Here is a 13,934-nt window from a genome sequence, read left to right on the forward strand (position 1 = left end):
CATGGATTCCATGTGACTCTGGAAAAGCCAGTCTGGTGTGGAATCTGGAGGTTGGATTCATAGAAATCTGCACTCCTTTGATTCCGTTGTGGATTTCTCTGACATCCTTAGGCACAGAAGGGTCTTTCCCATCAGCTCCTAGCTAAGATCCTTTGTCAGGGGCTGAGTCCGCGATCTTCAGCATATAACGCAGGTACTCTGCCACTGGGCTATGGACCTTCCTTCCTCTCAAAAGCAGTTCTTCATAGGGCTACAGTCCCTGTGCATCACCTTCCTTCCTCTCCAAAGCCGTGCTTCTTCATATAGTTCGTATATCTTTAGCCGCCATCCATCCACAGTGTGCAGTGGTTCCAATCCAGTGGCATGTGACGTGTGAACCAGGCCTTTTGTCCCTGTTTTCCCCTCCCTTCCCCCGGACAGAGCCTTTGAGCAATGAGAGCATGGCCTGCAGTTTGGGCAGCACGAGCGAGTCGGGCCACGGCTACGAGTGCAGCACCCCTTCGGAAACAAACTGTTCCTTCGACCCTGCCGAGGAGGCACCTGCGGGGAGCCGCGCACCAGCCTACCTGCAGCATCCACCAAATCCCCCTGATGCTGGGTTCTACCCAATGGGCATGGCAGACAAACAGGAGTCACTGCAGTGCTCCAGGGAGGCCATCGCCGTGGGCTTCACCCTCCCTGGGAATGTTGCGGAGGGGCTGCCTTTAATTTCTGGCCACATGGGACTGGACAGGGATCCAGAGACGTTGGTGGCCCCTACTCAAGTGTCCTTATCCGTCCCCGATTTCAGCATCCTTGGCATCGGAGATGTAAATAGCTTTCTGGCCACTCAGCAGGCCTGTCCGGCACCAACAGCCCAGTTGGACTCTTTGTCTCAGTGACCGTGGCTGTTGAGGGGTCCTTTGTAGGCCGAAAGCTGACTCTGGCAGGACTGGATCGAGTTCCCTTTGGGGGCATGGAGATGGGCTGAAGCAGGTGGTCAGTTGTCTCCATTTCCTGGGCCACGAAGGATGGGTCAGAGTCGTCGATCTCTCGGTCCTTGCCTTCCCAGACTACAGGAGCATCCACCAGCCTTCCTGCCCTGCCCTTGACATTTCAATCTCTGCCCAGCAAAACCAAACACCTCTGTCGGAACTCTCTTCGCAAAAAGCTGATGGAGAAGAACCGGTGACCCCTATGGGGTCAGCATGGACGGGGCGGCCAAAGCCATGCGAGGCAGACCGAGTCTTCCCCCACCTGCCCAGCGACCCACCCAAGCCCCTTGTTAAGCTGAGCATCAACAGCCCAGGACACTCTGGCACAAGGAGGGGCGCCCTGAGAGAGGAAGGGTTACCATGAGCACTTTTAAGAGGGGAGGCTGGAGCAGGATGGGGGAGGGGTCTTCTGGCAAGTGGGAATGGGCATCAGATGCAGTTGGCCATAGAGATGAAGAGCAGGCAGGGTGGGAGGATACTCCAGGTTTTTCACTGCAGTGGCGGAAACTGGTCCCTCCCTTTGGTTTTGGGTTTTCCCTGTAAATTTTGGGGGCTGACTTCTTACCAGATCTTGTGGCAGCAGCACCCTGTCCTGGCAGAATGAGTGGAAACATCGTTGAGTCCTATTTTTCTACCTCCCCTGTCTCTGGTCATCTGGGGCTTCCCAGAACAGAGCTGCTGCTCCTGGACAGAAAGAAGCCACCACGGGACGATTGGGTCCTGGACTGCGAGCACAGCAGTCTGCAGCATGGCCTTTCAAGGTAAAAGGCCAAGCCGTGTGTCCTGAAGGATTTGCCATCTCATAGATGTGGAGGGAGCTTGGAAAGGATGGCACGCGTGCAGGAAAGAGTGGCTGGGGTAGGGGGGGACTCTGGGGAACGGGCAGGGACAAAGGCTCTGTACACCCTTTACCAAAGCTGCTTAGTCCTCAGCAACCCCAGGCTGGCATTCCAAACCGAGCGTCTCACGGGCACAGACACCTCTGCCTGCTAGGAAGGGACAGTAGCAATGAAAATAGCATTCCTCTCCATCATTCAGCTCAGTGGCATCCACATGTGGTGTGGGCCATCTCTGGGCATTCGGCAGCCAGTCCCCCACCCCAGTGGCTTACATTCTGTGGTAGGAGGCAATGTTGGCATGGGTGAAGTTCAAAAGATGCATTTACTTTTGCCAGAGAAACGCTTTTTTGATGACACAGTTTGACAGCAGCAGGGATAGAACTCCTGCTTCAGAGTGCCAAACTTAGACTCAGGGCAGGGGGAGTGTGAACATGAAAAATGGGCACCCCATCCCCTCTCAGCTGCTTTGGCCAGCTGGGAATATTGCAAAAAGGGCAAGGGTGAGATTCATGCCATACACACCTACTTTCTACCTATATATCTGGTTTCTCATCTCTCTCTCCCCACCCCCAGAGGAAGTTTTTGCTGTTGCTAGATTTGTTGCTGGTAATATGGGATGTCCGTGTTCTTTTCTATTTAAAATTGTGGACCTATTTAAATTCCCAGCCAATTGTTTTATTAGCATTAGCATTAGTAATTACATTTCTATACCACCCCACAGCTGAAGCTCTCTGGGCGGTTTACAGAAGTTAACACATTAAAATACAATATGCAAAGTTTAAAAGCCATTTACATGAAAGCACACAGACAATATACACAAACAACATATAACTAAAAACAACTTTGAACAGTCAGTCATGACTAAAGATACATCCAGGACCGATTAAAAACTCATCAGGTTCTGCCAAATGCCTGGGAGAAGAGAGAGGTCTTACCCTGGCTCCAAGAAGATACCAATGTTGGCGCCAGGCGGACCTCATCGGGGAGCTCATTCCACAGATGGGGGGCCAGTACTGAGAAGGCCCCCTCATTGCTGCCTTCTGAGCTTCCCTCGGAGGAGGCACCTGGCTGAGGACCTTAGATACTGAATGTAGAGTACATGTAGGTTCATTTCGGGGGAGGCATGCCATCAGGTATTGAATGCTGAACATCACTACACCAGTGATAAATGACTGGCTTGATTCCCCAATTCCTTCCATCAGGTGCTGTGACTCTAGGTAACGGGTGGGCAGAAGGTGGAGCAGGATCTACTATATCAGGTGGGCAGAAAGTAGATTTCTAGATGTTTTGGACTTCAACTCCCAGCATTCCTGACCATTGGCCATACTGGCAGGGGCTTCTGGGAGTTGAAGCCCCAAACAGCTGGAGATCTACCGTCTTCCCAGACCTCTACTAGATGATCTCTGAATGATTTGCAGTAGATCATCCAAAAAATTATGGCTCCCTATTGTTAAACAATAGCAACAACTCTTTCAACCCCCTCCTCCAAATTAAGTCAGCTGAAACAAAGGAAGAGGGGAGGGGGGGACCAGGAATTGATTATTGTGTGAAAGGACTGGGAGTTGGGTCTGGTATGAAGGTAGATTCCTGGGCTGAGATGCACTGAGACCTGCCCTCTTCCTTGATTCTAAGTGTTACACTTGCCTCTCCTGTTCCAGGTAGAACCAAGGAAGGAGAATGAGCTGCCAGGAAAGGTTAGGTTCCAAGGCATGGTCAGAAGGCAGTCCAGGTTTGAGCAGGCAGGGTCCAAGCAGAGAGCAAGGTAGCCAGGCAGGGTTGAATCCAAAGGCAATGTCTGAAAACAGTCAAGCACAATATGGTCAAGTGAAGACAGCTGTGCAGTCTGTGAATACACACATAGGAGTTATGCACATATGTTGTTCCAGCAACTCTCTGCCTGAGGCTGGGGCTTTTAAGGCTGACCCCCATGCAGGGTTTAACCACACTCTGGAAGAGGCCCTACTCATGAGAGCCTGGTGCACAACTTGCCCTTTACTCATGAGGAGCTCTCTTGTGTAAGCAGGTATGTCTTCACCTGGCTGCCATCTTTGCCAGTATTGCTAGACAGCAGCATTTCCTGGGGCTCAGCGGTAGCTCGACATCCACCGCCAAATCGGAGGCAGTGCCCCTCCACCTCTCGAGGAGGCAGACCCAATGCTGTTTGCCTCACTGTCCCAGGATCTTCTTGGTCAGCCCCATGGTCCCCTCAAGTGGCTTGTCTCCAGTGACATCTGACTCAGGGGGTTCTATATCACCCTCCAAAAAGGATTCCGCTGGGGAGACTGCATGACACCACCCTTCTGTCTAAGCCATGTTTTTGCACTTGAGTCCAAACAGAGATCCCACAAGCTTGACGTCTGACCCACATGCCAGGTTGAGGTCATGCGGTAACAACCCCATACACCAAGTTAACTGCTATTTGCAAGTACGCATCTTCACCTGAGTTACTGGAGATCAAATATTCTAACACAAAACTCTCTAAATTTGGCCAGAAGAGCTGCAGAAAGACCTGATCCAAGGCAACCAGTGAATACTCCTATATATTTATTTAGAGGTAAGGAACACAGAAGGATAAGGTATTCGTACAAGGTGAACCATAGCAGATTTTTAAAAAATGTTCTATTGTTAAACTATTGGGAGTCAGAAAGCCTACTACAAATCACCCAGAGTTCTTCCAGCAGATTTCAATTTTACCTTCTTCCCACCCTAGGCATTCATAGAGACTCTGGGACTCCTCCGCCATTCCTCTGATTGGCCAGGGGGCACAGGTCACACCCCTTCAGCATGCAGCTTATGAACACACCTTTATTACTCTCATTCACCTGTTCCTGTCGTCCTTGGATGCTTCTGGATGGGGTGATCTTATTCTGCATAGCTGCCCCTCCCCTTAAATGGGAGAAAAGCATCTCTCTTGTCCTGGGGTGGGGTTTGAGTGGGGCCAGGCTTCTTCCATGCCAGGGCTCAGCCCTGGTTATCCATTTTTCAGTGCCTGGGGCTTGATCTTGAGTAATGCCAAGTAAGACCAGATGGATTATCAAGTAGATGTACAGGCGAGATGTAAAGACAAAACTGAAGCACTTCGGCCACATCATGAGAAGACAGGACACCCTGGAAAAGATGCTGATGCTAGGGACAGTGGAAGGCCAAAGGAAAAGGGGCCGACCAAGGGCAAGAGGGATGGATGACATTCTGGAAGTGACGGACTCGACCTTGGGGGAGCTGGGGGTGGCAATGGCCGACAGGAAGCTCTGGCATGGGCTGGTCCATGAAGTCACGAAGAGTCGGAAGCGACTGACCGAATAAACAACAGATGTACAGTTAAATTCCCTTGCTGTTGAATAGCTAGAGAGGGACCCTGCACATCAGGGATTAAAAGTACAGTCCCAAGGCTTGGCGCTCCTTTTGTCTAGAAAAGAAGCACTTTTGTGTGTAAGGGGAGTAAGCGATGTCTCCTGCAGAACACAGCAGTGCAAGCTCAGCTCGGAGGTAAGTGCTGCCTTTCGAACTGTTGATGTTTAGTAGAGAAAGTAGACCAAACAGCAGGAGAGAGCAGAAAGTGGAGACAGATGTTGTCTAAAGCGGCACGATAAGAGGCATGGGTTTCTGAGGCCTAATCCTCACACAAGTTTTTGGTCTGGGTCACACAGGTGGTGTGGGCTTGTTTTTGTTTCTCCATAATTGCAAGAGGGCTGTCCAAAGCCAGAGGGGGACCGGTGTGCATAGATGGATGGGGCTGCTGTGTGTATATCAAGAATATATGTAGGGATAAAAGAGACAGTGGGGAGGATTCCATGCCTGAAGACTGCAACCCACAGAGCAGTGGAGGTTGGTGGCTCCAATGTCAGTGGGGTGGTGAATTCGCTCTGGGTTTTAGTCAGAACTCTAAAGGAGCCATCCAAGGCACAGACTCTGTGGTAGGGTTCCTATTTGCCTCTAATTAAAAGCTCATTTCAGCTTGCTGAAGAAGATATTTTGTTAAAGCTCAATGTGTTTTACAAGTGGGACTGATACAGTCCGAAGTATGCACCACTGAGCTCAAGGGAGCCTACTCCCAGTTATAGGACTGCAGTAATTAATAAACTGGGTATTATGCAGTGGAGGCTGGAGACTCCGATGTCAGTGGGGCAGTGAATCCACTCCACCTTTCAGTCAGAACTCTAAAGGAGCTACCTGCTTCATCCCTCCACACCTTGGATAACTCCTTTAGAGTTCTGACTGAAACCCGGGGTGGATGCACCGCCCCACTGACATTGGAGCCACCAGCCTCCACTGCCACAAAGTATCAATTTCCTCTTTTTAAAAACCAGCCATAGACTCTTCCAGTTGGAAGGGACCTTGGAGACTATAAAGTCCAACCCCCTGCTCAGTTGCAGGATCTTGCTGACAGATTGCCGGTTCAGCCTCTGTTTAAATACCTCCAGCAAAGGAGAGCCCATCACCTCCAGAGGCAGCTGTCAGTCACCTTGTATTGTTAGGAAGTTTCTCCCAATATTTAACTGAAATCAGCTTCATTGCAATTTCCTGCCTTCTGGAGCAACAGAGAACAAGTCAGCTCTGTCTTTTGCAGAGCAACCCTTCCAGATATCTGAAGACAACTTCAAATAGCAGTACTGTTGACAGACAGGCAGAGGTTCAGCTGGTGATGTTTCACCTGCTTCACCATTTGAATTTCTCATCTGTCGTGCAGTTGTTCAAGGGACCAGAGCTGAGGGGGAGGGGGTGGAACAAAATGGGGTAAGCCTAGAAGAGCAGAGAGGGGTATGTGTCAGAAGAAGAAGTAAAGCATGGATGACTAAAGGAAATTTCCCTGAGTATAATTTGAGGGATCCAGTGTAGGAGATATGGAATGTCTGAGCATAGAATCAAGCCCATAAGAACGTAATTAGAGGTGTGCTGGATCTATCTATACCAGCATCCTCGTTCCCACAGTGGCCAACCAGATGTCCTAATGGGAAGCCCACAAGCAGGGCATGATTGTAATAGGACCCTCCTGCCCATGCTCCCCAGCAACTGGCACTGAGAGGTACACTGCCTCTGATCCTGTATAGTCATCATGACCAGTAGCTATCAATGCTCCATGAATGTGTCCAATCCCCTATTAAAGCCTGCCTAACCTGGCTGCATTGCCACATCTTATAGCAGTGAGTTCCACAGTTGAACTCTGTGCTGTATTAGGAAGCCCTTCCTTTTCTCTCCTGCTTTTGTTCAGTTTTTTCCCCTCATTCTAAAGGCTTGAAATACTCTCCTAAGGCTTAGTTACTAGCAGCAAGAGCTTTAAGCTAAAATATGCTGCTTATCATTATCAATATTTATATACTACTTCTCATTTGAAACAAATCCTGAAGCAGTGTACAAAAGAATACAAAGAATACACACACGCACATATCCTCAGGGGACACTACCTGTCCTTCCTGGTGTGGACATGCAGAGGGTCCCCAGTTCAATCTTTGGCATCTCTAGTTGAAAGGAGGGAGAGATGCATCTGACAGTTTATGTTTCTCTCATTCCTCATTCTCTTCCAATCTTAAATTCAGTTTGTCCCAAATGCTGAGAATTTTTAAAAGAAGTTCACATAAACATTTGTATGCATTTTTAGTGCATTCCTCCTAATTTTGTAGACAATTTTGCCTAATATACACATTTTGAAATGTGTATATTTTTCTTAATATAATGAGAAACGTGCAAAATTAGGTACCTTTGCATTAAAAAGCAAACCAAATGGATTTGTCCCCCATTCCTAGTTAAAATTTATTTATTTATTACATTTAATTCTTGCCTTTCCTCCAAGAAGCCCAGGCCAGCACACATGATCCTCCTCTCCATTTTATAATTGCAGCAACCCTGTGAGGTAGGTTAGTATGAGAGTCCAGGACTGCTCCAAAGTCACCCAGTGAGTTCATGGCTGAGTGGGGTTTAGTCCAACACTCTAACCATTACACCACACTGTTTCTAGCTAAAAGGATCTCCGCAGCCGAAGACCTCTTTCTGCTTGAAACTATGAAGGCTCACTGCCAAAGGGGTCCCCAATACTGGACTAGATGGATTGATGGTCTAACTCAGGATAAAGCAGCATCCTATGTACACATTAGGAATTTGGCAGAATGGAAATTATTTGTCTCTGACACCTGGATTCCCACACAAAGAAGGGGGGGCAGATTTGGAGCAGATATGCAACAGCTGGGGAAAGTGTTAGCCATTATTCTCTTCCCCCACTTCCTACTTCTCTGCTTTAAAACCCACACCCAGACGCATGCTAGTTTGCAGGGAAGAAATTGCTTTTTATTGGATGCATGTAGTGTAATGCGTAGTTGAACACAATTACTTAAAAGGAAAAAAACCCACAGAAGACTTAAAAAAGAATCTCTCTATTATAATCTCTCTGAAGCTGGTCTGCATCGTGACCTTCAGGATGCAGCCGAGTCTGGTGTGGATCGTGGCTCTCCTTATCTGTATTTCCTGCTCAGGTAAGAGCGGAGGAGTAAAGCATTTTCACCAGATTGAACAGGCCTGGCTGTGTCAATGCTGTGAAACTTTTAAGCAGGAGTCATCCTCTATCGGACCAGGTCAAAGGCCAATGAGAAACCAATAAAGGCCACTGTAAGCTGTTACCTCATTTTTGGGTGCATTTAGGTTTTTTTTTCAATTTCCCCCCATAATTTTATTTGGAAATAGAAAAAGAAATAACCAAATGACAGCATCAGTTCATAATACCATTAGCAAAAGTTCAGCACTCCTGTCTTAAATATATGCATTAATATAAGCAGTCCATGTATCTGAGTAGGTATCCAAATGAGACTGATAACTAAAGGGTATACATTCAAGTGTTGAGAGAGCAGAAAGATCCTCCAACCATTACATGAGAGATGGGGGTGTTTAGCTTTGCAAGCTTGCAATATAAGTCTCTAAGGCCTCTCAGAATCCACTTTCACTGTTCATCTGTTAGTCCTCACATTGCAGGAGTATAACTTAATTAAAAGTATGTGGTCTGGTTGCTATCAGTTTAAATGAGCTCACAAGATTGTTGTGAAGATAAAAATGGGTTGGTGAGAACCATGCTGGGCTCTTTGGAGGAAATAGTAAATAACAGGTATAAAGGAACTCTGAGAATTATTTATCTATAAAAGACTTTGGGGGACCACTAACAAAGGGTTTCACCAAACTACATTACCCAGGAGCCTTTGAGGGGGAAAAACACTGACAGTTCAATCTGAATTCAAACCTGTTTACATTTGTAATACACCGCAAATGTAAACTGGTTTGAAACTGGATCAGACTGTCAATGGTATATCAGTTTTAGCAGATTGGTGAATCATTTCACACATTTTTCTGTTATCTGGAACAGTCCAATCCAGATTTAAACCAGTTTACATTCCACTAGCTCCAACTCTCAGTTTTCACTGTTGCAATTCTACATTTTTGACACCTTGTTCCATTTCTCTCTCACCTTCCTTATTCTTCCCAGGAAATCCAAATCCAGAAAGCTGTGTAATGTGGCAGCAGCCCTGACTAATATAGGTGTGTGTGTTTCTACCCAGTGTGAATTTTACAAAAGCTAACAAGCACATCTTTCCATTTTAAAGCTTATCCACATGTAACCCCCTGCTTTTTTTTTAATGGTAGTGATTTGAGTTTCACAGAATTCTTCAAGGTTTGTGATGAAGGATTTGGTGAGATCCAGAAGATCTGTGACCATTCTAAACTAATCCCTGAACCAGCGGGTGGGTGGGGTGATGTAGCAAATCATCAGGTGGTGGTGGTATTCTAGGCCTGCAGCATGATCACATACCCATGCAAACTGCTAGCCATTACTTGCAAAAAAAACCCCAACAACCCAGACCTATTCTATTTAACTACACCCTAGGCTGGATAAACAGCCTCTGAGCCCAGCCCAGCCCAGCCAAATCTAACACATCCCTTTGTGACAAAACACATTTCCTGGCTGGAGAAATCTTGCAAGCATGGGCAATTTTTAAAAAAAAACTTTTTTTCTTTTTTTGCTTAAAGCTGAAACAGCAAATAGACCTGGAAACAATCCTGAGTTTTTGTTTTTCCAATGAAGTCTGATTCTGCTGTTTAATTTCTGGAAACAAAACTCAAACAAAACAAAAACCTCAACAACAAAACACCACCACCCTGGCTAACCAGCCAGGTCACTCTTTGGAGATGTGAGGGTGGGCCATTGATTTGCAGAATGTTTTAGGCCTGGGGTGGGCAGAAAACACATGTGGATCTACTGGTAGATCTCTGAGCGATTTGCACCAGATCACAAGAGTTTCTGATTCCCAGTGTTATAGCAATAGCAACAGCTAGAAGGCTCACCACCACCACCACCCACCTGGCCACCCTAAATTAGATAGGCAAAGATTTCTGACTCCCAACTGTTTACCAACGGCAGCAACAAAGTGATTCCCTCCTGGCTTAGATTATACTGCTGAAATGAAGAAAGCCTGGGGTAAGCAGGGATGGATTTTTGTGTGAAAGGGCTGTGAGCTTTGCTCAGTTGCAGGAATCAAAACAAATTCCTGGGCTCAGAATTCTTTAATTCTCAGTGTAGGTCTGTTACTGGATCCTAGGATTCCAGTAGATCCTGTTTTAGGCCACAGTGCGCTTATGTTTGTAGGCCCAGCTAAAGTATAAGAGGCTGTTGTTATGTACAATTAACCATGGGCCTGTGCTCAGGGTGTTGCACAAATTGCTAGTGTCGCCCCCTGGAGGCTAGTCCAATTTGCCCCAAAGAGGAGAGTCAACTGCAGGCTGGGTCCAGCTCGATTTCATTGTTTGCAAACAGTTCGACAGAGAAGCTCACGCTCAAAAGCAGTCGGCCCCTGACAACCCCCGCGCTACAGTTTTATCACTTAGCTTGCATTCCTCAGCCAGCCTGTCACTTTGATTGGTTGCTAGCAGTTTGCTTGGCAACCTTATCTTAGGGTTACTGTCTGCTCATTCCAGGCATGCGCAGCTCTTACAATACTACGTGCTGCTGAAGGCACATGCAATGGCTTTTAGGTTACATTTTTACAATTCCCCCCTCAAAAGGCTTTTCTCAAATTTATACTCTCTTTGGTTCAGCGGTGGACTGCGCACTTAAATGTGCAAACTATTATTGCTGTGGCATTGACGGTTTTCTCTAAACAGCAAGTGAGGCCTAGGATGCCTTTGTTCTAGCTACTAGAATGTTGACAACAAAACCACATTTTTTTTTAACTTTTGGAACTCAGTTTTGTTCCGTTCATCAGGAACTCTTGAAACGAGAGCGCCCTCTTTCTGTAGAGCTACCTGAGTTTTTCTAATTAAGGCAGGCAACAAAGTAAAGTTTCTGACAGTTGATGGGTGTTTGTAATAGACAGCAAAATTATCTCTATTCTGCTTAAACATAAACTGAACATGTCTCTTAAACTAATGTTTTTGTTGTTTTTACTTGAGTGGGGAGTGTTGAGGCAACTAAACTTAAGAAGGAGAGAATAATGCGCATGAGTAAGCGTTCGGAGAAAGCTCTCTCATGAACAAATACTTGAGTCCCTCTGTGGTTTGCTACTCCAATGGCTGCCTTCAGGTGGGTCAGCTTCCGGTGTGACCCTCTCTGGTGCAGGTGATGCCTTTATTCAGTGTGATGAATCCACTTCTTCCCTTTGGTGACTTTTATAGCAATGGGAGTGGTAAGTAGGATCTGAAACAGACCCTTCCGCTTCTCGGTAGGTGGTTCATCTTTCTAGGACTGGATTAGCACCCGATCGCTGGGATTGAGATTATGCACTGGAGCGTCTAAAGTCCAGGATTGGTGAGGTGTCACAAACCTGTGAAAACAAAACAGACTGCAAGGCAGTAACATAATCTTGAATCTTAAAACTTTTACTTCTAAATTCACATTTAAGCTATCAGCCATAGGTAATATCCGAGGTGGGTGCTTATGGAACGTTTAAAGGGTGTTAATTTAATCCTTCCCTTGGGGGTGCACCGTACTAGAGTCAAGGTGATGGGCAAGCCCTGTGGCCTTTCAACTTAATCTTTAAACAAATTCTAGTGAGCATTGTCTTTAAGGTGTGGTTCATCTTCTCGACTTATGGATTGAGGTTTCCAAGGGGGGTGTAGCTTCTAGTTAGTTTGTTATGCCTGGGCCACTATTTGCGTCACTTGTCCAACAAAATAGGGCCCCTGATTTGATTCACTCTCTTTAGTAACAAGAGCCTAGGGATTACTTTTTAACAGGATCTTGGCTACTGTTTGTGCGGTGCAGTCAATTGGTTTTATCATTCCTAGCAGGTACCGATAGCCATGAGTCTGGGGCAACTTTGAAAAGCCAATTTGAAATCTCTGAAAAGGATATGGGCGACTTCTCATTTGAGCTGGGGGCTCAAACATTTTTGAATTATTTTTGAGGCACAAAGGGCAGTCAGCCACTGCTCTCAGGTCGGGGTGTTAAAGGGGGATGATCCCTTTATTAGCTAACCATAATTTTTAACTTCTCAATGAGCGGCTTCAAGCCTGCACGGGTGGCTTTCTTCAGAGGATACTGCCTCACGCACACAGGGCTCTCCCTTTTTAAAGAAGATTTTAACTGGTGTTATGCATTTGCTCAGGCAGGGGTTCTGTCTGCCCACACACACGGATAAACATTCTCTAAAATCTCAGTCCCTTTGGCCTCTGACACAATCTCGATTGCTTGAAGGGCCATCTGATAATTTGAGCCCTGCATTATTGGCAGCTGTACTACAATCTGATTATCAGGAAGAAGATTTTAGCTTGCAGTTTTGTTAACAAGTCCGGCTCCAAGAGGGCAACCAGGTGTGCAGATGAAACTACAAAGGCATGTTCCAGTATGTTATTTCCAGTCTTCGTGAGGAGGGGCTTACACACGGGCAATTTAGTTTTTTTCCCCCTTTAATTCCTTTTACAATTACATGCTTTCCACTTTCTCTCGCTGGGGGGGGGCTTCACAGGGATCATAGAAAATGTGGCTCCAGTATCTACTAGGGCTTTACAGTCCTTGCCACCAACCCTTACTTTTATCTTGGGATTCTCCAGAGCATTTGTTCGTAGGGTGGTGGCCTTTCAGCTAGACTCCCCCCCAGCCCCGGAGGACCCTGCCCACGTTTGGCAGCTTTCAGGTTGAGTCACTTTTCTCTTCTCTTTCAACTTTGGAAAATCTTTCTTTCAGTGTCTCTTCTCTTGACAATACGCACATTTATTGAGCCCCGGTCGGCCCTTTCCTTTTCACTCCCCCCCCCACCCGGTCGCTTCTGTGCTCTCAAGCCGCGGCTGCCAGCATTGCCTTTTCCTTTTTCCAGGAATGGCACTCTTTTCATGTGCTCTCATGTGCACCATAGCTCTAAAAACTTCATGATCTGGGGTCTGATAAGGCTAAAGCAGGCGGTGATATTAAGGCTTACTTCAATTTAAGAAAAGCCTTTTTTATTTTAATTGTCCACTTTGTTAGAAAAAGAGATTCCATAACCGTTGGCGCCTCAGTTACGTAGGAGCCCGAGTGGTGGGAAAAATGTGGGCGGAGCCAAAAGGAGAACCATAATGACGCGCTCATGACTAATGGCTTGGTAAGCTGATACTGACTGTTTATTGGCTATTGACTTGGTAAGCTGATGTACTGACTGTTTCATTGGTTACTGGCAAGAACAATAGAAGTGATATGGTATAAAAGGCTTTTGCACACGTGTCTCGGGGTCCAGACTGCTCTGCACCCGTTTTGCAAAACGTTTCAATAAAATAGTGTTGGATCCACTGCTGCCTGCCTGGCATCCTTTTCTTCTAAACCGGAAGCAAGAACTTTTTATCTAACAACTTCTAGTGGGTAATATTTTTGTTAAAGCTTCATACGGGGGCTTCACCCCTTTTTATGGCTACTATAGCCTCCCTCTTGTAACAGGCACACTTATCTTTTGGCTTGCCTGTTCTGCAGATCATGTTTCAAATTCTCTGTGCCATGCACCAGTTTTAACTCTTTGTCTTCTCTGCAAGTTAGGCTGTTTGCCATTGCTTCGACAGAGACTCGCTTGCTTAGATCTTCTTACTAATCTCAACGACACACATTTGGGATAAGCTCTCTTTCTTTTTTAAGCCTTTTTGTCTGCTACTTTCTTCTGCCTTCTTTTATACCTTTTTCATATCA

The 13,934-nt window shown here is 46.4% G+C and overlaps 1 protein-coding gene across 2 annotated transcripts in view; it reads left to right on the forward strand.

Moving 5' to 3' along the window:
• Positions 1 to 12,754, forward strand: part of LOC146334045 (mesoderm induction early response protein 2-like) — a 67,291-nt gene extending 54,537 nt beyond the window's left edge. The window contains exon 13 of one of the 2 annotated variants that reach the window (XM_084825086.1): positions 382 to 12,754. In XM_084825086.1, coding sequence (XP_084681212.1) covers positions 382 to 881 — 500 coding nt within the window. In that variant the 3' untranslated portion in view covers positions 882 to 12,754. The remainder of the gene's footprint in view (positions 1 to 381) is intronic. The other variant, XM_084825087.1, reaches the window with a different exon arrangement.
• Positions 12,755 to 13,934: the final 1,180 nt, after the last annotated feature.

The sequence above is a fragment of the Heloderma suspectum genome, chromosome W (assembly GCF_057233095.1).
Source record: "Heloderma suspectum isolate Gila_16-S chromosome W, 16-S_ref, whole genome shotgun sequence".
NCBI classification, from domain to species: domain Eukaryota; kingdom Metazoa; phylum Chordata; class Lepidosauria; order Squamata; family Helodermatidae; genus Heloderma; species Heloderma suspectum.